At 55.4% G+C, this 21,223-nt stretch overlaps 13 protein-coding genes across 13 annotated transcripts; 6 read left to right on the forward strand and 7 right to left on the reverse strand.

Annotated features, from left to right (window-relative positions):
* Window positions 1–79: 79 nt before the first annotated feature.
* BBBOND_0404790 (-Transmembrane and coiled-coil domains protein 1) lies at window positions 80–1,032 on the reverse strand (the record flags this gene model as incomplete). Its single annotated transcript, XM_012914725.1, has 4 exons — window positions 80–152; window positions 190–435; window positions 743–809; window positions 846–1,032. 4 exons carry the CDS (start codon window positions 1,030–1,032, stop codon window positions 80–82), a joined length of 573 nt encoding a protein of 190 aa, XP_012770179.1.
* Window positions 1,033–1,530: 498 nt separating this feature from the next.
* Window positions 1,531–2,535, forward strand: BBBOND_0404800 (proliferating cell nuclear antigen 1, putative; the record flags this gene model as incomplete). The annotated part of the gene is made up of 4 exons (XM_012914726.1): window positions 1,531–1,693; window positions 1,790–1,945; window positions 1,986–2,323; window positions 2,362–2,535. The coding sequence occupies 4 exons, from the start codon at window positions 1,531–1,533 to the stop codon at window positions 2,533–2,535; spliced, it is 831 nt and encodes a 276-aa protein (XP_012770180.1).
* A 403-nt stretch (window positions 2,536–2,938) lies between these two features.
* On the reverse strand, window positions 2,939–4,018 carry BBBOND_0404805 (hypothetical protein, conserved; the record flags this gene model as incomplete). The annotated part of the gene is made up of 3 exons (XM_012914727.1): window positions 2,939–3,237; window positions 3,591–3,976; window positions 3,999–4,018. 3 exons carry the CDS (start codon window positions 4,016–4,018, stop codon window positions 2,939–2,941), a joined length of 705 nt encoding a protein of 234 aa, XP_012770181.1.
* A 150-nt stretch (window positions 4,019–4,168) lies between these two features.
* On the reverse strand, window positions 4,169–5,170 carry BBBOND_0404810 (nucleosome assembly protein 1, putative; the record flags this gene model as incomplete). Its single annotated transcript, XM_012914728.1, has 4 exons — window positions 4,169–4,303; window positions 4,343–4,984; window positions 5,020–5,084; window positions 5,122–5,170. 4 exons carry the CDS (start codon window positions 5,168–5,170, stop codon window positions 4,169–4,171), a joined length of 891 nt encoding a protein of 296 aa, XP_012770182.1.
* Window positions 5,171–5,919: 749 nt separating this feature from the next.
* BBBOND_0404820 (ubiquitin-conjugating enzyme E2, putative) lies at window positions 5,920–6,992 on the forward strand (the record flags this gene model as incomplete). Its single annotated transcript, XM_012914729.1, has 5 exons — window positions 5,920–6,083; window positions 6,123–6,192; window positions 6,224–6,250; window positions 6,670–6,817; window positions 6,895–6,992. The coding sequence occupies 5 exons, from the start codon at window positions 5,920–5,922 to the stop codon at window positions 6,990–6,992; spliced, it is 507 nt and encodes a 168-aa protein (XP_012770183.1).
* An 880-nt stretch (window positions 6,993–7,872) lies between these two features.
* On the forward strand, window positions 7,873–10,111 carry BBBOND_0404830 (-Transmembrane and coiled-coil domain-containing protein 4; the record flags this gene model as incomplete). Its single annotated transcript, XM_012914730.1, has 3 exons — window positions 7,873–8,129; window positions 8,164–8,388; window positions 8,425–10,111. The coding sequence occupies 3 exons, from the start codon at window positions 7,873–7,875 to the stop codon at window positions 10,109–10,111; spliced, it is 2,169 nt and encodes a 722-aa protein (XP_012770184.1).
* A 497-nt stretch (window positions 10,112–10,608) lies between these two features.
* BBBOND_0404840 (-Transcription factor TFIIIB component B) lies at window positions 10,609–11,343 on the reverse strand (the record flags this gene model as incomplete). Its single annotated transcript, XM_012914731.1, has 1 exon — window positions 10,609–11,343. One exon carries the CDS (start codon window positions 11,341–11,343, stop codon window positions 10,609–10,611), a length of 735 nt encoding a protein of 244 aa, XP_012770185.1.
* Window positions 11,344–11,556: 213 nt separating this feature from the next.
* Window positions 11,557–12,681, reverse strand: BBBOND_0404850 (hypothetical protein, conserved; the record flags this gene model as incomplete). The annotated part of the gene is made up of 5 exons (XM_012914732.1): window positions 11,557–11,670; window positions 11,710–12,201; window positions 12,244–12,314; window positions 12,351–12,466; window positions 12,503–12,681. 5 exons carry the CDS (start codon window positions 12,679–12,681, stop codon window positions 11,557–11,559), a joined length of 972 nt encoding a protein of 323 aa, XP_012770186.1.
* Window positions 12,682–12,923: 242 nt separating this feature from the next.
* BBBOND_0404860 (-Uncharacterized protein C19orf29 homolog) lies at window positions 12,924–16,629 on the reverse strand (the record flags this gene model as incomplete). The annotated part of the gene is made up of 17 exons (XM_012914733.1): window positions 12,924–13,440; window positions 13,721–13,779; window positions 13,817–14,229; window positions 14,267–14,480; window positions 14,518–14,748; window positions 15,031–15,137; window positions 15,185–15,256; window positions 15,294–15,394; window positions 15,430–15,568; window positions 15,607–15,703; window positions 15,745–15,818; window positions 15,857–15,943; window positions 15,981–16,016; window positions 16,052–16,133; window positions 16,171–16,205; window positions 16,244–16,342; window positions 16,380–16,629. The coding sequence occupies 17 exons, from the start codon at window positions 16,627–16,629 to the stop codon at window positions 12,924–12,926; spliced, it is 2,613 nt and encodes an 870-aa protein (XP_012770187.1).
* A 195-nt stretch (window positions 16,630–16,824) lies between these two features.
* BBBOND_0404870 (-tRNA-specific adenosine deaminase-like protein 3) lies at window positions 16,825–17,927 on the forward strand (the record flags this gene model as incomplete). The annotated part of the gene is made up of 3 exons (XM_012914734.1): window positions 16,825–17,258; window positions 17,380–17,429; window positions 17,467–17,927. The coding sequence occupies 3 exons, from the start codon at window positions 16,825–16,827 to the stop codon at window positions 17,925–17,927; spliced, it is 945 nt and encodes a 314-aa protein (XP_012770188.1).
* A 37-nt stretch (window positions 17,928–17,964) lies between these two features.
* BBBOND_0404880 (hypothetical protein, conserved) lies at window positions 17,965–18,436 on the forward strand (the record flags this gene model as incomplete). The annotated part of the gene is made up of 3 exons (XM_012914735.1): window positions 17,965–18,068; window positions 18,105–18,236; window positions 18,271–18,436. 3 exons carry the CDS (start codon window positions 17,965–17,967, stop codon window positions 18,434–18,436), a joined length of 402 nt encoding a protein of 133 aa, XP_012770189.1.
* A 34-nt stretch (window positions 18,437–18,470) lies between these two features.
* Window positions 18,471–19,712, forward strand: BBBOND_0404890 (hypothetical protein; the record flags this gene model as incomplete). The annotated part of the gene is made up of 4 exons (XM_012914736.1): window positions 18,471–18,929; window positions 18,965–19,041; window positions 19,084–19,332; window positions 19,370–19,712. The coding sequence occupies 4 exons, from the start codon at window positions 18,471–18,473 to the stop codon at window positions 19,710–19,712; spliced, it is 1,128 nt and encodes a 375-aa protein (XP_012770190.1).
* Window positions 19,713–20,131: 419 nt separating this feature from the next.
* Window positions 20,132–21,064, reverse strand: BBBOND_0404900 (hypothetical protein, conserved; the record flags this gene model as incomplete). Its single annotated transcript, XM_012914737.1, has 1 exon — window positions 20,132–21,064. One exon carries the CDS (start codon window positions 21,062–21,064, stop codon window positions 20,132–20,134), a length of 933 nt encoding a protein of 310 aa, XP_012770191.1.
* Window positions 21,065–21,223: the final 159 nt, after the last annotated feature.

A 21,223-nucleotide genomic window follows, 5' to 3' on the forward strand; every position in this document is an offset into this window, starting at 1 on the left:
CGCGAGCACACCCAGCACAACGTAGACACCGACAAAATCTATACTAACATTAGGCCGCCGCCGGCGCACTGTTCGGTCGCTACTTCGACTCGGACTGCTCGGCGCCCGATTTCACGCTCATCTCGGAGAAGGTGGTCATCGGAGAGCGGTAGCTGCGAAGCGTCACACCGAACACCAAAGGTCACCTACCCCAACAGAGTCTGGATCCCGTCCTTCACAGCCATGGAGAGCATCGTGTAGATGCACGTCGCCGAGCAGTTGGTGACGTCGGTGGTCATGGTGTCGCCCAGCGTGAACAGGGAGAGCGGCCACACCGGCTCGAAGGGAAGCTTGGCAACCACGCAGCCCTCGAAATAGCTCATCACCATCAACATCAGAATCATGAAGATCACGCTGGTGATGAAGGTGTAAAACGTCTGGAGGTTGCGCAGGTCCCTGAGAACATTGAAAACCGCCTGCCTCGTCAGAGGACGATGTTGCGGGTCACGCGCAACATCATTTAAACCCACAGCACACGTCACGCATGTCGTATAACGCACGTAGACACACGTGCATTTGCACAAAGGTTGCGCCGGGGCGCTAGGTCACACTATGATGAGCCCTGTAGACACATTCGGCGAATGCGGAGCTGTCCGTCCAGCACGCGCAGCCAGCCGCAACGCACAATTGCAGGCGACAATAGACGCCGTACACCAATGAAACACGTGGGTAGGTGCATTACGCGATATAGAGCGAAGCTTACCTCGTTGCTTCGAGAAGGCGGAGAGAGACCGCACGGAAGCAATTGTGATGCGCTGTCTGCGGCTCAACTGCACACAGATTAGTAGCCATAACCGGCGACCTACACATCACGTAAGTCCTGTGGTAGTCCTCATAACGGTCGCAGACCTCGGCGAACTTCTTCTGGTAGTCCGCCCGGCGGTATACGAAATAGTACGCTGCACACTCCTTCAAAATGCCGCAAAAGATGGAAAACAGGGCGACAAGAATTAGGTCACGTTTCTCAAAAGGAACGTGCTCGACGGCCTCCATGGTTGCGTGTTCCTGGCGTCACGAAGTGTGACGGATCCGGATACGCTATTACGCAAAATGGTGTTCCCAGACGGCCTGTCTAAAAATAAGGAGAGTAAAACCCAAGTGCGATTAATTAGGGTGGCTAGTGGCAGTGATAGGGAGCACGGAGGCGGGCATACGGGCCTGCCGGCAAGCCGATGTCGTAGAGATTCCGCTCGAAAACGGCACGCCCGACTGCACACCGCAATTCATGGCGCCCGAAAGGGGTCCAACGGTGATGCGGAGGTGCTTAATGAGAACGGGCGGGCGAACGGTTGTGATACGGGTCGAGCAGACACGCAGCGCGGCGGCAGCCACGATGCACACACGAAGGATCGCAGGCGAAATGGAAGGATAAGTGTATAAACGTAGTCAGGACAGCAAAGCGCTCAGCGGCGAGCGCTAGCGAAAGCCGCCGCACTGCGTGGGAATCCTGTATGGTGTCAGCACTAACCGCCCGGTACACTCACAATAAAGATGTTGGAGTTGAAGCTCAATCACGCCGTTGTGCTCCGGCGCATTTTCGACTGCATCCGTGACATCATCAGCGATGGAAACGTCGACTTTGACGCCACGGGCATGTCGCTCCAGGCCCTCGACGGCAACCACGTAGCGCTCATCCACCTCAAGCTGCACGAAAGTAAGTGGCCGACCTCGGCGGGTCATTGGCGGTCGTAAGCTGCTAATAAGCCGGCGAATGGGTGTGTGGTTAGCCAGCGACTCATCACACTTGCAGGTGGCTTCAGCCGGTACCGCTGTGACAGACCGCGGGCGCTGGGCATCAACCTCAACTCCGTAACCAAGGCCTTCAAGTCCTGCAGCAACCACGATTCGGTGCTGATACAGAGTGAGGAAGAGAAGGACATCATATCCTTCATCTTCGAGAACAATGGTAGGTCGCCGGTGCCCCTGCACACTCGCACACCGCGCAGTCGACGAACGTGTCATGAGCTTCTCCCTGAAGCTCATGTCCATCGAGCAGGATGCCCTCAGCATCCCGGAGAATATGGAAGGCTACGATGCGGAGATCACGCTGGGATCCAAGGAATTCGCAAACATCTGCAAGCAGATGAACGAGTTCTCAGACACCATCAAAGTCGACGTGTCAGTCAACTCCGTCTCCTTCGCCACACGTGGCGACCTCGGGTACGGAGAGATCGTGCTCAAAAACCGCCCTCCAACCAACGAAGCCGACTGCGGAGTGAGCGTCAAGGTCAGGCGCCCAATTAAACAGGGCTACGCGACCAAGTACCTGCTCATGTTCTCTAAGGTAGGGCACGCCAACGCCAGATGTGTCATCGCATACAGAGCTCCTGCCTTAGTGACGTGGTTACGCTGGGGCTGTGCCAGAACCGGCCTATTGAAGTCAGGTACGACGTCAAGGACATCGTGGGAGACAACGACTCGCCGCACGCGCAGGTGCTCGGTGAACTGAGGTTCTACCTGGCACCCAAATGTGACGATGCCATGGAAGAAATGTGAGCTTAACAGCCGGGTAGTTACCATCATCCGCGTGAAACGTTGCCGTAACATAGTAGTCATCGTGGCACATGTTGCATAAAACATAACTTAGCCTCTCTCGCAGCGCCAGGCTGCTCCAATTGCCCTTACCACTCAGTTGATGTACGTGAACGCGTCCACTGCGCAAATTTTTCAGCTGACGCCTACGAGCAGCTCGTGTGTTTCCGCCGTACATGGCAAGCAGGTTGTTGCAAGGGCACGTGCGATGGAGCCCCGCCTCCGCGAACGAAGTTTTTACAGTCGGAACTCAGTGGGTAGGCGAGAATGGCATATAAACTATTCGTTAAATGCGTTGATTACACCAAGCACAAAACAGCCTCGGTGCCGTTCGGCCAGGCCCGAGGCATTCAGCCGCGATGCCGCCTCAGAACTGGCATCCAGCTATGGCCATCTTGCTAGTGGGAGCCACGAACTTCTCGAAACGCCTGTAAAAGGTGCAGACCGATGCCATACGAACGTACCACTCGCCCTCGAGCTTCATTGGCTCCTCGAACTCGACACCACGAGCCGTCACGTATGCGATCTGGATACGGTCTCCGGCAGAACAGTCACGGAGAAACAAAAGTTTCATGCACTCGATGGCCAGCAAGCGCGCTTCGTCGCGGGTCATGTTGGCACGGTGCTGCTCCCTCAAAGGGCCAATGGCGAAGTACTTCCCCATCCCTGCAAAAGATATGGCCGTGCGGCGCCATAGATGCAACCGGTAGCATGGAACATGGCAAGCAAACGTGTAGTATCCCAAAGCAATCAACACATGTTCCGAATCACAAACAAACGGCGTGAGAAGATGAAAGGAATGTCGCAACTTGCAACACAGACAATTATGCTGCGACACGCCCTCATAAAAGCGCGCCAGGCCTTACAGCAACCGAATATGAACGATACCACGTGTCACCGCCAAGATGTAACGCACGGGGGAGCAAGGGCAGCACGACTCTGGCAGCGCCGTAGGTCTGGGCAAGGCACGAGATAAGCGAATGTTAACAAAGACCAACACACGCAGCTGTTCCACACACCTGTAGCGACGAAGTCGTCCGTGTACTGCGTGCCGTACATGTCACAGTAACCCAGGAAAGGAGCGCCAGCAGAGTAGCCGGCGATGATGGCCGAGTTGCACAGCGGGTCCATCTTCGAGCGCCGGTAGTAGAAGAGGCGATGCAGGTAGGTGTGCAGCGCAGAGGCGTCCAGCTTGCAGCTGGCGGCGTCGTTGTTGTGGTCCAACATCTCATGACGGACGGCAGCCTGCAGGACCTTGGTCAGGTACTGCTGGTCCGCGACATCCCCGGATGTGCAGAAAATGGTGTCCCCGGACAGTTGCTGAATGCGCTGCGCGCAGCTCACGCGGTGCTGGCGCCCGTAGCTGTCTGAAACGCGTGTCAAAAGCAACGACGCCGAACCTACACTTGGTGTCGGCAGCCAGCAGCACACCGCCGTCGAATTTCATGCCAATTACGGCGGCACTGGTTACGTACCCGCTCATTTCGTGCTAGATAAATTAAAATTTCTTAATGGAGGGTAGGTAAGAGAGTCGACCTGACGTCCCCGTGGGTAAAGACGCGCAGTGACCGGGTGGCCCAAGACGGTATACGGACACTCAATTGGATTCGGAGAAATTGGAATCGGAGTTGCCATAGCTCTCGGCGTCTTCATCGTCGTCGTCATCTTCATCCATGTCATCGTCCTCTGCGACGCCGAGGTACCAGTAGATGGCCTCCGGGATCAGCTTGTCCTGAAAACAAGTCACACACCTACACTCACGGGCACTCACCCTAATGACAATACCGATGTCGTAGTCCTCCTCCACGTACATCTCCAGTTCTGCGATCTCCTGCTTGGTCATACGCGAAAGGGCCTCATTGGTGGGCACCTCCTGCGTGGTGAAGAAGCGGAAGAAGCTGGGCTGGTCCTCGACCTCGGTTTTAGTGCGGGTCTCCTTAGTGCGCTTGTGCCTCTGGATCTTGGTCACGGTCTGACGGGTCACGTCCTTGTCGGGGTACCAGTTGATCTCAGTGGCCTCGGTGCCCTGGAGGAGGGCCTCCACCTCGCCGTCGATCACCTTCATGGTGTACTGCTTGGTCAGCACCTTGTTGGAGAAGTACGGGTTCTCATCGAACGTCATGCTGATGCGGAACGACTCCTGCTTGAGCGGCTCCAGGAACTCGGCCTTCACGTCAGACAAATACGCCAGCACCGCCTCATCCCTGAACTCGATGATCGAGCGCAGAGTGTTGTTGTTCTTCATCGCAGTCAGCCAGAATTTCGGAAGTGCCGGGGTGCCCTTCTCGTTGCCGCTGGGGGCGGTCAGGACCTTCTCGCGCTCCTCGTAAATGGGCTGGAACAAAAGGTCGTACTTCGCGCGCAACTCGTTCAGCTCCTTGTTGTAGGCCACGTCCAACTCATCGCGGGATTTCTGCAACGTGTACACAGGCACACACACGAGCACACCTGAAGGCGCTGGAGCTTCTCCACAGTCTGGCGCTGCGATTCGTTCAGCTTGCCCATCGGGCCGTCTACGGCAGAATTAGACGCCACGACGCGCCAACATACCCAACGAGACATTTTTGATGCGTTCAATCAACGCCGAATCCTCCGTCATTGTTAACAGTAAATAATGTCACCGGCAAAAAAAAGTGAGCGGTGGGCGCGGTGACCGCTGGAACGTGACGCGACACCACCTCGCGTGGGGGGACCGGAACAGCGTGACCCCTGCCACTACCAGCGGACGGATGTGTTAAATAAACCTTGCGCACATGCCGTCATGAGCGCATAACTGCTACCGTGCTGAGGGTGTCGGCGCCGAGGCGGTGGAAGGCAGTCGCGCCTCCACACCACTCGCATGAGGATTCCGCCAAAGAGACGCCTAACTTTCTAAATAAGCATGTCGGTGTTTGTCTGTGTATGCGAACGCGACGCGCTTTCAGCTGGTGATGAGATGGAGCATCTAAGTAACGCGACGCGGCGTAAACACGCTGATGCTGGCTATGAGCAGCTAGAAATTTTACGGTACGCGTGGCTATACCGTGCATTAATTAGCGCAAAAGCGTTTCGCATTGTAGAAGCACGGTCACACGTGCTCAAATTTTTATAAATTGGGACATTGGACGTTTTTTCCTTGTTCCACACATCACGAATGTCACAAATAATAACCCACTGCAACCGATCACAGTTAAACAAAGAAAGTGCCTGGAGTATAGCCCTGGCTTTTCGCGCTAAATCTATACCCCGTAAATGTCCCCGCCTGCGCGGATGCCCAACGCGGACGCGCTGGATAACCTGCCGTGAGTCACTTCATTTTCTCAGGTGATCCGTACCCCCAGGCCGCTGTCAAATACAGTATTTTTAACGATGGCGCTGAAACGTATTCACAAGGTAACGATCCTCAGATCGGTAACTCACGGGACGCAGGAACTTGCCGACCTGACCAAGGACCCACCAACCAACTGCAGCGCCGGTCCTGTGGGCGATGACATGTTCCATTGGCAAGCCACCATCATGGGCCCGCACAACAGGTTAGTAAATAGGTGAATTGCGACGTCAATCGACTGCAGCTTGTACCAAAACGGCGTGTACTTCCTCAACATTCACTTCCCAAGCGACTACCCCTTCAAGCCTCCGAAGGTAAGCACGGGCGCTTCATAAGGCCTAAAAGGGGCTGTGGGAGACGGAGGGCCTGCGGGTGGGCTTCATGGCGTGTTTCAGTTTTGGCCGCAGAGACGCGTGGCGGGGTGGTCGTCGGCCAAGTGCCGTCGAACGCGCGCCGCTCTTCCAAACGAGGTCTGCGGTTGTATCTAGTGCCGTAAGAGCATGTGGTTAACGAAGTGCTTTCTGCTAATGGCCGCATAGTTGCAAGTGGCCGTGCTGAGGTACGGTCATGGCCCTGCTCTGCGTTAGCGGCCCAGTGCAAGCGGCTGCGCAGCGATGCCAGACGACGCGCTCGCACATCCATGAGGTCTATTCTGGGCGTCTCTCCAGCATACTGGCGTTTCGGCGGCCGCAGCGGCATACCGGTGTTGGGCGTGGGCGCCGCTTGTATCCCCACCCTCCAAGGCGCGATGCTGTCCACCTTGCTTTTTACAGATGACAAATCGCGCGCAGGTGGCGTTCACTACGAAGGTATACCACCCCAACATTAACAACAATGGAGCAATATGCCTGGATATACTGAAGGACCAGTGGAGCCCAGCGCTGACCATATCAAAGGTCCTTCTGTCCATATCGTCGCTGCTGACGGATCCCAATCCAGGTAGGTCTAATAGCAACGTGCGGGTGCGATACGTGACAATTTATACGAGTTTTTTTAATCGGTCTCATGGCGAGCAGACGACCCCCTGGTGCCGGAAATCGCCCAGCTGTACAAGCAAAATCGCAAATTATACGAGTCCACTGTTAGGGAGTGGGTGCAAAAGTACGCCACCTAACCGCGGACAACAACGACTGCCGACGGAACAACTAACTTCTCACACAAGACTCGCGGTTCCAAAAGTATCAACGTCTGACTAATCTTACCAGTTGTCCTCGATAAGGGCTCTAGATATTTTGACATTGCCTTAAACCTAACATTGCTTTGGAATCAGAGTATGGCGCTGGCGTCATGCAGGCACAGTAACGCTATCACGGGGGGTTGTGGAGCACCGACGGTGCCACCGACACCTCAAGTACGGGGAAAGGAGAAGTGCAAACACCTACTTGGCGCTATTGATTAGCACGTTGACATCGCGGTCTGCCATGTTGCCGCGAAAAATCGCTGACCCCTCGGAGCTGTCTACGCCATGGGCATGGAAGCGGACGACGTTGCCCGCGCCGAACGTCTCGGACAACGCGGCAGTGTGCTGCTCGAAAAGGGCGTCGGAATGCGTCACTTCGAGCACTCCATGGCCGGAAAACTTATAACCCGGGAGCGTTGCGCGTAGCAGGTTATCGAAGGAGTGCAGCAGCTCACGACGTCGGTTGGAAGCGGCCGCCAGCAGGCGCTCGGCAACCAGCACGACTTTAGAACTTTCCGGCTTAGACAATAACCGCCTACAGAGCACTGAGCGCACCGGCTGAGTCGCTGGCTGAGAAGCGTTGTTCGCTACCGCGGCAGTCTGCGAAGACGACCTGGCTGCAGCATGTGAGAAGTACGCGTGGCAACAAACCCAGCCGGCGATTCAAACCCAAAAGTCCAGCGCGACGCGGACCGGACTTTGGACGAAGCATCGATTGAAAGTGACCGTGGTGTGTACGATTTTACCGCGGCGCAGCACACGCGAGCGCGACCGGCAGAAGGAATGTCTGGGTAAAAAACAAAAGCCACTCACAATGAGGGGTAGCAGTAGCCGGGATAATTTCTCCCAGGGAACCACTACCTTCTCCAAGCGCATGGAACGCATGATTGCGCAGGGAGAGGTCGGATTGCAGCCCCTCGAAAGCGAGCAGAGCATCGCACTCTCGAAGACTCTGCAGCTGCTTATAGGCACTTCGGACGCTGAACCGCAAAGGGAAGCCGTGGATGCGGAATTTCTCAATAACACGCGAATCACATACTCCAAGCAAATCATACAGGAGCTCTCAGAGCGGTAGGTGGCCCTCCGACGACCGCATATTGCGCAGGCGATACAAGGAGAGGTTGCAGGGAGTGTCCGCGGCCAACTCAGTGCAGTACATCCCGTTCAGGGTGGGCTTCCTAGGCGAGCTGCACGAGAGCTTCAGGACGTCGATACTCTCCTTGCTGGTCGCGCTGGTCGTCGACTACATCGCAAAAAGCAGGTACTCAGATCAGGACTATCTCATCAAATGGGGGAGCGTCATACTCAAGCGCATCGGCAAGCTGCTCAAGTGAGTTGCGCGCAAACTGAGGCCACACCCGTGCAGGCTCTCCGACATGATGCTGGACGCCATCATGAAGCCCGTCACCCAGTACACCACCCTACAGGAACTCAATGTGGACATTGGCGCGGTGGCCAAGAAGCAACAACACATCGATGACATCCACAAGCAGCTGGAGCAAATGCAGCCGGAGCTGGACCGCGAATTCAAGAAGAGCGTGGAGGACGCGAAAAACTACCTCAACAGCCCGCTGATGAGCAGTCGCTCCAGCAGGCGAACGGAAAAGGGCCTGCTGGGGACCATCTCGAAAAAAATCAACCGGGTGCTGTCGCGGGCCATGGAGACAAGCTCGCACTCGAGCAATAGGACTCACAGCGAGTCGAACGAAGTAGACCAGGCCGATGTCGTTGTCGACGAGTCCGAAGATGACTCGAACCACGTCGGAGCGGAGGAGTTGATTGAGGATGACGATTCCGAAATTCAAACTGACTTCAGCCTGAACGATGAACTGCTGCTGGACTCAGTTCCCGGCTGCGCGGTGCTGCTCCGCAGCCTGGTGACGGGGTACATCATGAGCGGGTACAACGACTCACGGGTGCAGCTGCTCTTCCAGGAGTTCTCGGCCGCCCTGGGCATGAGCACCCACACGGTGCTGGCGCTCGAGAACCACATCGCAGCCGATATCGTGAGCGCCATACACGCAACGGCGAACTCGGGCACCACGAAGAAGGTCACGAGGAACATTAAAATAGCAGCCATGGCGGCAGGTGGAGGCGCGCTCATCGCAGTCAGCGCGGGGATGGCGACACCAGCCGTCGCCGCCGGTCTCGCCGTGCTCGGCATTGGTGGGGGCGGCGTATCCGGGCTCTGGGCTAACACAGAGGAAGCTGAATTGCTGGCGTCTGTGTTCGGGGTGGGGTCGAACGGACTGGCGAAGTGGAAATCCAAAAAGGATGACGTCACGTTCCACCACATCAACGAACAGTCGGGGAGGTCACTCTCAGTCTGCATCGGGGTCTGCGGCAGCCTGGCGCCAGAGGTGGATATGCTGGCACTCTGGGAGGACGCTGTGCGGGCCCCGCTCTGTGACTTCTACGCCATGCAGTGGGAGACCACGCTGCTCAAGTCGTTGGGGAACATGTTCAGCGTGATGGAAGAGCAGCCGTTTGCCCAGAGTGCGTCCCTGCTCTGGCAAAAAGAAACGGAGGGCGAATACCTCGCGTGCGGCATACAGTGGCCGCTGCCGCTCATCCACTTCGCGGAGCCCCTGGACAACACGTGGACGTTGGCGATGCAGAGGGCGAGGCACTACGGAGCGACGCTTGCCCAGGCGATCATGGACAGGAACGCGGTCGGAGAGAGGCCGATTTCCCTCGTGGGGTACAGCGTCGGTGCGGAGGTGATTGTGCACGCGCTGCTGAAACTCAAGGAGAAACAAAGGCTCAACCTGGTCAAGGACGTTGTGCTCATGGGGCTCCCGTCAACGGCGGGGCCGGAAGAGTGGCTGCAGTGCCGGAGTGTCGTCGCGGGCAGGTTCATCAACGTATACTCGAGGCATGACTGGCTCTTGGGGTACCTCTACCGCGACCTCGACGCCGGGTTCCCCGTCGCCGGGCTCAGACCAGTAGAATCTGAGGTGGAGAACTACGATGCCACAGAGTTCATCAAGGGCCACCACGAATACATGTGCAAAATATCCGAGATACTCACGCTCGTGCATGTGGACTTGTGAGGGCCAGCTGGTCACGCGACCGGTGCTGTAGCCGCACAGGAGGCAACACGCGCCCAGCGCTGCAACCGCTGCGTGGCAGCGCGGGGAAACAAAATCCACGCGATAAGAGCAACTCTACAGCGTGTAATGTACTAATCGTGTTTTAAATTCCAGTATTCATGGAAGGAAAATGTTCGTGCAAGTGGCGTGATGTCACACCGACTGACACTGTTGACTCCCACGGTTGTTCTATTGTCGGTGTGACCACGCCATTGGTCGTAGTATGTGGTGACCGTATGAACCAGTCGACAGTGAGCATGCCAAGGCAGCTGGGTGTCACTGAGACAGGACCTCACCTTCACCCGCTGAGCGGCCACGCTGCAAGGCCAGCGGTATTCACCCATAAAAGCAGCTGCATGTTGAGTTACTTAGTTGGTACTGCGCGAGGTTGGGTGAGCATAATGACTAAATTGAGATGCTGTTGAGTGCCGTATGCAGGCGCACGGCACTGCCGGCTGTCACATGAACAACTCCACAATGTTGCATCCAGGCGCGTCTGTGTCCGCATCCAAATCGTGAACGGGCCCGGGCGCGCCTTCGGAGGAGTCCGGAAGCGCCCGCGGCTCGTCGTCCTCGACCTGCACGCGCAGCGCCAGCTGGTTCGTCTTCTGGCTGCGCTTCTGCAGCAGCACGGGGTCCTTGCTCGGGTCGTAGTGACGACTGCGATCGATCTTGCCGTTGCGTCTCTCGAACTGCTCCAACGAGATCTTGGTGGGCGTGTTCAGCGCCTCGTTCAGCTTATCGCCGTTGCGCTTCTCCTCCAACTTAAACTTGTCGTAAATCTGCTTGTCGGTGAACTCCGGAAGAAGCGACCGCACCATGAGCAGGTCGGAGCCGAAGTTGCGGACCGCATCGTAGAAGCGTTCAGTGTCCTCAGGGGACCACTTCAGCCTCTTGGTTTGCTTGTACGCGCTGGCGTACTGGCCGCGCTTGTTAAACGCAGTCTCGGCCACGTGGTGGCGGGCGCCTAGCAGCGCTTGGACGTCGGCGCCGAAGAAACTTAAATCCACATTGCTGGCTGACTGCGTAGGTTCGGCAGCCACGGGCCGTTCAAACGGATCCTGGTTACGCCCTAGCCGTTGAACGCGTTGCCACACGGTTTCGTGGCCGAAATCAACCGAAGAACCATCCTCTACACCGCCCGGCAAGAGCGCGCCGGCCAACGCGAGACCGCTTTTGCCGGACCGGTCCATGAAGCCGGCACACCCTCCCAGCGGCTGACGCAAGTCAAGCCCTCAAACGATCACACATCGGCAAAAGCCGATTCAACTCGTCGAATTAACATTAATTTCAGCTCCTGGATTCCAGCTGAAAAGAGTGGCGTGCTGCGCGGTAGGGACAGCGCGGCAACGTGAAGCATGTCCAGCTAAGAAAAAAAAATAGGATCACGGAATTTTTTCTTGAAATCATTTGTACATCCCAGAAATGTCGATGCGACGCTTGGAACCCGTCGTATTCTCCGAGACGTTTATTACGGCGGACTTCGAAGCGGTGTCTAGAGTACGCTCGTCGAAAGTGTCCTGAAATTAGGAGTCAGCTAGGCGCTGCGGCCAACGTACCGTGGTCTGTGGCACAAGAGATGCTGCCTCGCACTGGCTGCCAGGACGGGCTGTTTGCGCAGGCGTCGAGTCGATCAGCTTACGCAGGTCGTTGATCTGCAGGTCGACGTCCTCCAGGGTGTCTTGCATACGCTGGCGTTCATCCTCGGCCAGCTCGCCCACGAGAAGCCGCCCAAGCAGCTCCTTCACCATGTTGAACGTGCCCAGCGACACGCTCAAGTTCCCGCTGAACATCTGGCACTGCGCCAACGACACGTACAGCGACGCAAGGTGGCGCTCGCCCAAGTGGTACTTGCGGCGCAGCTCCACGGCGCGCTCGTACTCCTCAGCGGCCTCCTTGAACTGGTTGTTGGTGAAGAACATGTCACCCAGCCGCACGAGGCAGTACGATGCGTCCAGCACCTCCTTCTCCAGCTCGGCGCCCTGCAGCGTGCAGCTGCTCAAGAAGTCGCTGTAGCATGCGTGGGCGATCTGGAACGCCTCGAAGGCCAGCTGAAGTTAATTGTGGATTCCTCATTAAGGCTGGTGGCATACCGTTTCGTCGCTCGCCTCCTCGGTGGCGGCCTTCAACACGCTCTCCGCAGTTGGAAGGTCGCTCTCAGTTCCTGCAGCGAGTGGGGAATCTCGCAGCGCCAACTGACCTGCGTCAATATCGGATGGGAACATGGCCTGGCTCTCTTCCTCTTTGGTCAGCAGGGAATCCGCGTACCACAGGTAGCACTCACGCAGCTGGTGGTCCAATGGGTTCCCAGAGCTCCTGAGCGGGTTGCACATCTATAACGCACACAACAACCTCAACTCCAAACAACGCGAGAAGCACTCGGCGGCCTCCGCGTAGTCCCGCAGCTCCTTGAAGTTACGCTTGCCCAACTCGTACAGCTCGTCGGCGGACATCCCCTCGTACACAGTGGGAGCCGGCGACGGTTCCGACATGCCTTCTTGCGGCTGCGGTAGATCACCAGCGCTTTCCATCGGTGCAAAACGTATATGTGTAGACAACACGCCAGTCGTGCCACGACGAAACAACACGTCCTAACTCTCCTTAAAATGCAGTGCAGCGATAGCTCAGTATGTAGAAACGGGAATGGAAACAGAATGTATGTAGACGCTACAGCGCGATATCACGTGGATTGTCCGTGAGGCGCGACTCAGACGACATCGCAACTACACACCCCAAGAAACGTAGCGTGAACGGGTGTAAATTTTAAAAAACATTAGCGCCGATAAGTCAGCTTGCGGAAGTTGAAATACAGGTGCAGCACACCCTCGCTGAAGCAATTCTTGAAGCCACGCGACGGGTCGGTGTCCCACTCCCGGGCGGGGATGCGAAAGGCCACAGGGGCGTACGGCCTACCGCCTTTAAACACCAGCAGACACGTGTCGGTGTTAGCGCCGTCCTTCGCCAGCTTCCACTGCGGAACTGCGCGCGGGTTCTCCAAATTGCTGAAGAATATGCTGAACTTAAATCCCTGCACGCTCTTGGGAGGGGGGTTGTTAGGGTCGAAGTGGCTCAAGTTGTAGCTGTTCCAATCGTAGCTCAACGTCACACGTGCCGCGAACTGCGGCTTCCGACCGGAGTCCTTGCCGTAGGGCACGTCCTCAGTCAACATGTGCTCGTCGGTCTCCAGCTTTAGAGCTTTCATGAACCGCTCGTACTTGGGGTCGGCAACCGCACGCACCGAACCGTCTGCGCGGGAAGCGGGGGCCTTGGGGGTCACCGGTTTCACGTTGCTGCACAAAGATGTGAAACGCAAAAGGTGCATTTGCAAACGGGTAGTCGCACATACGGACACATAAGATGTACCTCATAATCTGGGGAAATCTGTTCAGGCAGAGTTCCGGGGGTTCAGAGAATCGCTATCACAGGCTCTTAGTCCGCTACTGCCGGAAAACACGACGCAGGCACGGGTGGTATCCTGTACACGAAACGCGGTACTGGCACGAACGGTGCCCACAGCTAACGGCAGACACGAAGCTCCACCCACACCACGAAGGCATGTAAAACACGTACCTAGCAGCGAGGTTATCTGCTGGCGCTCCCTTGTTGTGGTCGCGCACTACACAACACGCCTAAAACCATGTGGCGGCAGCGGGCGAGATGACGCACCTTGAAGAAGGGAATCCTGGACAGCACGGCCTCCCAGAAGTTCGTGTCAACAACATCGTCAGAGGTCATCTTCTTCCTTATCTCGCTTTCATAACCTAAACTGTGGTGAAGATGCCGAAACGTCACAGTACCTTCCAACTCCGATACGCTCTTTGTGGACAGGATCGAATTTATCTTAGATGAGACGGACTGGCTAACTTCGCCAGCGACATCGCCAAGACGACGGCTATTTACGATCGTCTCAAGAGCCTTTATAAGTGACCGTTTGCTGTCATCTTCACAGAAGTGCAAGTGGGCCTTGAGCAGCTCCAGGTGTTGTAGCAACGTGGCGTCATCGTCACCGTCGAACAGGTCAACCACCGACGTCACAGGAGTGCCAGACACCAACAGGTTGTCCAGCTCATTGCCTCTACCTGCACGCATGATCGAACTGGATTGCGAGATACACACCGTCCTTGACTCGAAGCTTCGACTTCTCGAGTTCCTGCCGCAGCATGAACTCGTCCTCCTTCTTGAAATAGTCATCTGAAGATGACGGATCCGTATCGGTTCGCGCCGTCGTGTGAGGCTGTGCGATAGTTGCGGGGGCTTGTTTGGCCCGCTTGGGGTGGCCTCCACCGACGTTGGCGTCCGCATCGGACGGGCCCGTCTTCGTATCAGATTCCTAACACATTTTCATCACAACGCACTCCGCCACCAACCTTTACGTCCTCTACGTTAACGGGTGCAATCTGTGGGCCAGGATGTGCTTTATCGGCGGCAGAAGGCGGCGCCTTCCTCTTCCAAAGGCGCGTCCAAGTAGGCGCGCTTTCATCGCCTTGCGTGGAGCCGCCTTCGGTGGTTGCCACTACGAAGTTCAGCACCCTGCCGTCGGGCCCGCCGAAGCTCACAGTGCTGCCCTTTTTAGACTTATCGCCACGGCCGGGGTCGGACTGCGCGTCGCGGCCAGCGGAAGCCCCGCCACCGCACACCCCGCCGTGGGCAGGAACTCCACGCATACTAAAAATATGCGATAAAGCGGTGAGACATTATGTCTGACGGCAGACAGCCCGCTAGCGAGTCGCAAAAAGGCCGCACTTCTGGGGTGGAAACCGCCGAACACGGCAACGGCGCAAGCTCCCACTGTGAATTGATTCTTCGAAAGAAGGTTCTAAACCCCCGATGATGAATAACTTGCTGAACACAACATGGTGACTCAAACTGGCCCACCATACCTTGTAAACACGGGTCCTGAGGGGGACACCTATCCCGATGACGATGTAAGCGAAGACGAGGGCGACCACCGCTCTTCGCTGCCGTCCCACCGCGCGGTTGAAATGCTCTGCGCGTTGCTGTAGTTGAACAGCGCAACTGCGATTATAGCCCAACTCAGCAGGGCCAACCAGCTCTCAAACGCAGACAGCCGGAATGGGGTCGGCACGAAGAAGAATTGGTACGGCCCTGAACCACATTAGTGAATCACACACTGCTCACGCACCGATTGGGTTGTGGGTGCCAAGCCACGTGCACAGCACCTGCGGGATCAGCGCCGCTAACGGCCACGCTCCCACGAGGCACACCATCTTCCTCTTCGTAGACCTGCGAACTGTGGTGCGTCGCGCTCGGTAACGTACGACGCCAGATCCACCTCGTGCAGGCCGGAAGGCGCCCCTGACACGTACGGCGGAAGCTTGCGGAAAATGGCGGCCGCCGTGATGAGCAGCAGGATGGCGTAATTCAGACGTACGGCCATGAAATTGCTCGTACCATACACTGCAAACAGCTTACAAATAACGAAAAATGAACCCAACCATATGTGGCGATGGCGCCTGCAGGGCCGGTGTACGACGGGCTGATTATTTCTATCGGCAGCACAGCAAACAGGTCGTAGACCAGCTTGGCCTTCACCTGCGCCTTTATGAAAACGGCTGCTCGCCAGTGTCACCTACCACACAAGTGAAGTACACGCAGATTTGGGAGCGTTTGCCGGGATTCATGTACTGGAGCACAGCGTACAACGCGCCTGCGCATGCCCTTGCAACACAGAACACAACCGGATACCTTCGATGACAAAACTGAGAACTGCCAGCAACCATACGGGCATCAGGTCGTGCGTCAGCCCGAGAAACAACGACGCGATGACGTGCGCTGCGAAGATTGTCCCACGCGATGGAAGGCAACCCACAGCTGATCGTGGAGATGCAGACGTTGGACAGCGGGTCTGCGCGCAATCAGACAGCATACGGAAGAACGTACCAGACAGGAATATGTAGATGAAGTAGGCGGAAGAGGTCAACAGAACGACGGTGTTAACGATATCCCAAGAGTATTTCCCGAACTGCGGAGACTGAAAACGACGGGCATGTAATCCGTACCAGGTAGCTTATCTTGGAAGCGATTCCTTCACCAACTGTAGCGAATGTGCACACACATGTACGCCCGTCGTACCTGGTAATGCGATAAACGACGTTTGAACTGCCGCGTCGAAAGGCTGGGCAAGCTGCACACGGATGATGTCGTCTAGCAGCAACCCCGAAGACGACGACACTGCAAGATCGTTATCTCGATGGCACTACACACAAACCGAATCTAGTTAAGTAGTCCAGGAATCGACCTTCGGAATCCGTACGACGAGCCTTTGGACACCGGCCAGAAGCGCAGCGGTTCGGATAAGGAGACTCCCCCGACCCTTCACTCACAGCATAACTCTGTAACGCTTCCTTTGATGTGCGGTGTACAATGCGCGAGGCAAAGGCGGCGCGAAACGTCAAAGACAGCAACAACGACAGTAACACCGCCCTGCAGATGTGCGTAGGTCTACACAGCGCTGCCATTGCCATCTAAAAGTTTATATCACCTGTAAATACACATTCATCACCGTGAGAAGGCATAATGAACAGATGTGCGCTGGTGTGTGAGCGATATCAGCTACGCCTTGGGCGCGTCTAACCACCCGCGGCGTGGCCTTCCAAAGCGGCTCCCTCAGTAAAAATCGCTCGTAGGGTGGTGCTACGCTGCTTTTTCGACAGATGGGGGATTCTGGTGGCGGATGTGTGCCCTCAGACCCCGATTTAGCTGCAGAATACGATGTTCAAGAGGTACTGGGAGAGCAGTTCACGCGCGATCTTGAATTCTTGGAACTCAGGGCTGTAGAAATAGACAGATGCAACACGCAAACTGCGCTGAAGCTTACGGAGGCCACGCGGAAGGTCTTGCTACCAGGGAACTTGCAATATGTGCGAATGTGCAAGCCGATCGACCAACAGCGCCTGTTGCTCATATACGGCAGAGACTCCGAGGCGCCCTTCCGCTCCGAATTCGAGCAGAATGGCATACAAATACATTCCGAACGTACAGTCAAGGTTCCGCGCCACTCCCCCAGTACCCTGGAACAGTATCATCAGTGGTCTAAGCATTGGCCCCTGAAGTACCTAAAACCAAGCGTGACGCCGCTCAAGATCACGTAAGTCGGCGAGAGTTGTAGTGCTTAGTAGTTCGTTTATGTGCTATTTATCAGTGCCGGTGCGCAGCTGGTGATGCTGTCGCACAGTGCCCACAACTGTCACCGCTTTAACACCGCTCAGCAAGGCACTGAAAGACAAGATGCTGGGCATGATTCAGACCGCCCTTAAAGGTATGCCGCTTTACAATAAAATGCAACGCCAAATCAGAGTCCCGCAACAATCAAGGCAAAGCCGTATGCATTATCACGCACAACGATCGCATTATCGCAAAGGCAGTCGATGAACGAGATGCCAACATACTCGACCACGCAGCGCTTCTGGCTATTAGAAAGGTGGCGCAGTTGCAGAAGAATGACCCAAAACGCATGTATAACGCAAAGAGGAGGTTCACGGGGTCACACAATGGAAGCGATAACGCAGCAGAACCAGAGGCGGAGGAGCCTGCGGACGATGTCGAGATTCCGGATTACCTGTGCACACAATGCGAAGTTTACATGAGCCATGAGCCGTGCTGTATGTGCGCAATGGCGCTGTTACACTCCAGGGTGGCGAGCGTGGCGTTCTTCCATCCGAACGCACTCATAGGCGCGCTGGGATCCGTACACAGCATACACAATACCAGACAACTAAACCACCACTTTCGCGCATTTGCCATTAAACGAATATAAATTGTTACTCGCCCAACGCACATGGGCAAATCGGATAATGCAAAGGTATGCGCTCATACCGCCGCTACATCTACTCGGGGCGCTGCGGCGGCTACACATCTCCTACTCCAATAGGCGCTTAGATACGGCCGATATCGCTAGGTAGGGCGTCATAACCGTGAGATACATAGCGCACAGGCGGCTCGTAGTATACGCTACGGGCGACAAGTTGAAGCTTAAATTTCCGCAGCTCTACGTCACCTGGGAGATTCTCGATTACGACGCACCTGCGGCACTACAGGTCGAGTTCCTCGACGGCAGGAAGAGGAGGTAGGGCTGCGATAACCAGCGTGACGTGGCGCAGGTACCTTATAGAGGGGTACAGCAAGCCGGAACGCGAAAGGCTGGTGGACAAGTGGAAGTTCGACGCAAAGCTGGAACCGTGGCCAGAGACACTTGCACCGACGTTTGCGAAGCAAGACGATAAGCCGAACACTGTCAATGGCAGAAACGAGGGAGGAGAGCACTAACGACAACGTATCGCAACAAGCGCCAGTAGCTCCGATGCATGACGCAGCGGCCACCAGCGTGGCGCCAGGGCACGAGGAAATCGATCTGACCACACTAAACGAACCTGAGGTCGAAACGGAGAGACATGAAAGCGAGCCAGTGACAACCGACTTGCCCGATCAGGGATCCAGGCATTTTAACACGCACGTGGCGGTCCTATACGATGCGTTCACGAACTTCAAGGATAGAGCATCGCGCAGATTTAAGGAACGAGTTATGACCTTTATGCGCCATGAAAATAACACTAATACCACCACGAATGCAAGCAGCACGTCCAGGTCCAGAAGGGATGTAGAGGGGGGAGAAGTCAGAAGGGCCTCGGATGTCACTTACGATTCACTTATATTCAAGATTACCCTCATACTCGGGTTTGTGCTCCAGTTCCCAGTATTGTGGGTTGCGGGCAGTGTTCTGTTCATGATGACAAGCAACTTCAAGGCCAGCACCATAAAGGTACGAACATGCCAAACGCCAGTCAATGTCTGCAGTGGGGATGCGTCAACATCTTTCTCTCCGTCATATCAATTATGTATATGGTTCAACAGTGGCAAGCGCATTCATCAAAGTGAGTGAGACAACGAGCGACCTTTGTCTTACTATTGCGCAGGTTATTATACAACCCCGTCGCTGACGAAGCCATCATATTCGAATCGAACAGGGCACAGCAGCACTGGTATTCTGCAATATCCGAAGATAATCAGCTGATGGTGCTGAAAGAATTCCACGCTTTAAAAGGACAGCGGTGGGTCGCACAGGCCGATGGTCATTCAACGAGTGGATTCACCACCGTTGAACTGGGGGACGATAAATGCTTAGCCAATCCGGACAATGTGAAGGACGGATACGGTATCTATATGTGAGTTTCGTGGTCATATTAAGGCACGTTTACGCAGCTCTAACGGAAAGGAAGTGGAGATCGATGGTTGGATACAGTTCGGTGCCATCCTCTCGAATTCTTTTACAACGAAACGATCAGATCTTCTTGTGAGGTACGGAGTGGCCGGAAAATACCCCGTCACATTCCAACCCTACGACTCTCCCATATTCGATATTGGATTGAAGTGCACCAATGGGAAGGGGAAGGTTGTTTGGATCGGCGTGAGCGCGTCGAAAGCAAACCAAAAGGGAATAGAGTCCAACGTATTTCGCCTGCAAGGGGCGCACTCGTGCTTACTTGCATACACCACAACGGGGTCACGCCCTCTGGTGCATAGCGCCTATATTAAAACGCTCTGATTCGTAAAACCGAATAAAAGGCAGGCGGCAACAACGGACGCTGCTTGATCGGGCGTCACAACTAGCATTAGACCTCATAATAATAGCAAATGCATCTGTTAGCAACTAAGGGCACACCAACTACGATGAATTGTTAGCCGTTTCAAATCAATGGTGCATATCTGCACCATTCGCAGATACGAGGACGCAGCAGATCCATGAACAGATGTTGCGCGAATCTGTTGACCAAAACACACGCGTATGGCCGGCAGTAGAGCTGTTGCCAATCGTATTTGACGTGCCTTCGCCAAACAACAAAAAGGAACGGCTACAAGCAATGCACAAGAAAATGGCGGCACGCCAGAAGGTCCGTAGAATACGTACCACGAAACACCGTTTTAAAATGTGGAAATGAAGCATTAAATGTGTGTGTTAAGGATCTAAACATCGCTCTGCGACTTCTTTTTGTCAAACAGAATACAAAGATCCGCCGATGTCTTCATTTCAAAGAAATTGTCGAAGGACTTTGCCAGCAACAGGTGCTGCTGAATCAAACAACCCAACGTGGGTTGTGTCAAGAGTTTCAGATTCTTGAAAACCCATTTCTGGTTTTTAAAAATTGATGCTAATTTCATACAGGCTTGACGCTCCTCCGCCCCGTCGCCGATGGACGTCACTGTGAAAGGTTCGCCGCTCTTTAGCTTATCGATGAACTGTTCTTCTATCAAATCGATAAAAACGAAATACTTCCAGTGCTTCTGCGCGAGGAGGCTGTTGTCTAATCTGTCGCGCGCCGAGATAATGCGAATGTTGTGCTCCGCGAAAAACTCCCCAATGCGAGGTAAGTATCGCTCGCAGCTCTGCATGACCCAGTCCGAGCTAGCGTTGGTGACGACCACTAACGTGGCCACGCGAACGACGTTGTTCAAATTGACCAACACTGCATCCGTTAGCCGATCAAGCTCGTCCCGAATTGTATTGGGATCAACCAACTGCTGGCCCACTGAGTGCTTCTGGGCGCACGCGAGCGCGTATGTAGGGAGAATGGTGTCGTCATAGTCAAATATCACCAAATCTGACGACTGCTCACTCTCGAGTGACTGCGAAGAGTCGTCGCTGTAGGAACCATCATCGGGTTCCGCGCTACTAGCAGAGCCCTTCACCGGGAAGGACTCAGATGATTCGCGAGCTGCATCGCAGTCTGAAGCAGTAGTCCCACACCGCTGAACCGCATCTACCACGCGGACAACGGCATTTGACTTTGGAGGGAGGTTGACGTCAGACTCGTCCTCCAGGCGGCGTAGCGTCGCACCAGGCACATGACCGCCAGAAGACAGAGAGCGACTCGAATTACCAGCCACAACCTCGATCATCTCGATTAAAGACGCCATATAATATTATTCTTGAGCAAAACGCCGATGAAAAACTGCATTTACCGATGTGTAGGCGGCCTAAAGGTATTCCTGTCGCGGCCTGAGAGACACAGCGGCAAACGTTGACAAATACCGCAGTGTAAGGTGATGCTGTTTTCG

The sequence above is a fragment of the Babesia bigemina genome (genome assembly GCF_000981445.1).
Source record: "Babesia bigemina genome assembly Bbig001, chromosome : V".
Lineage (NCBI taxonomy): Eukaryota > Apicomplexa > Aconoidasida > Piroplasmida > Babesiidae > Babesia > Babesia bigemina.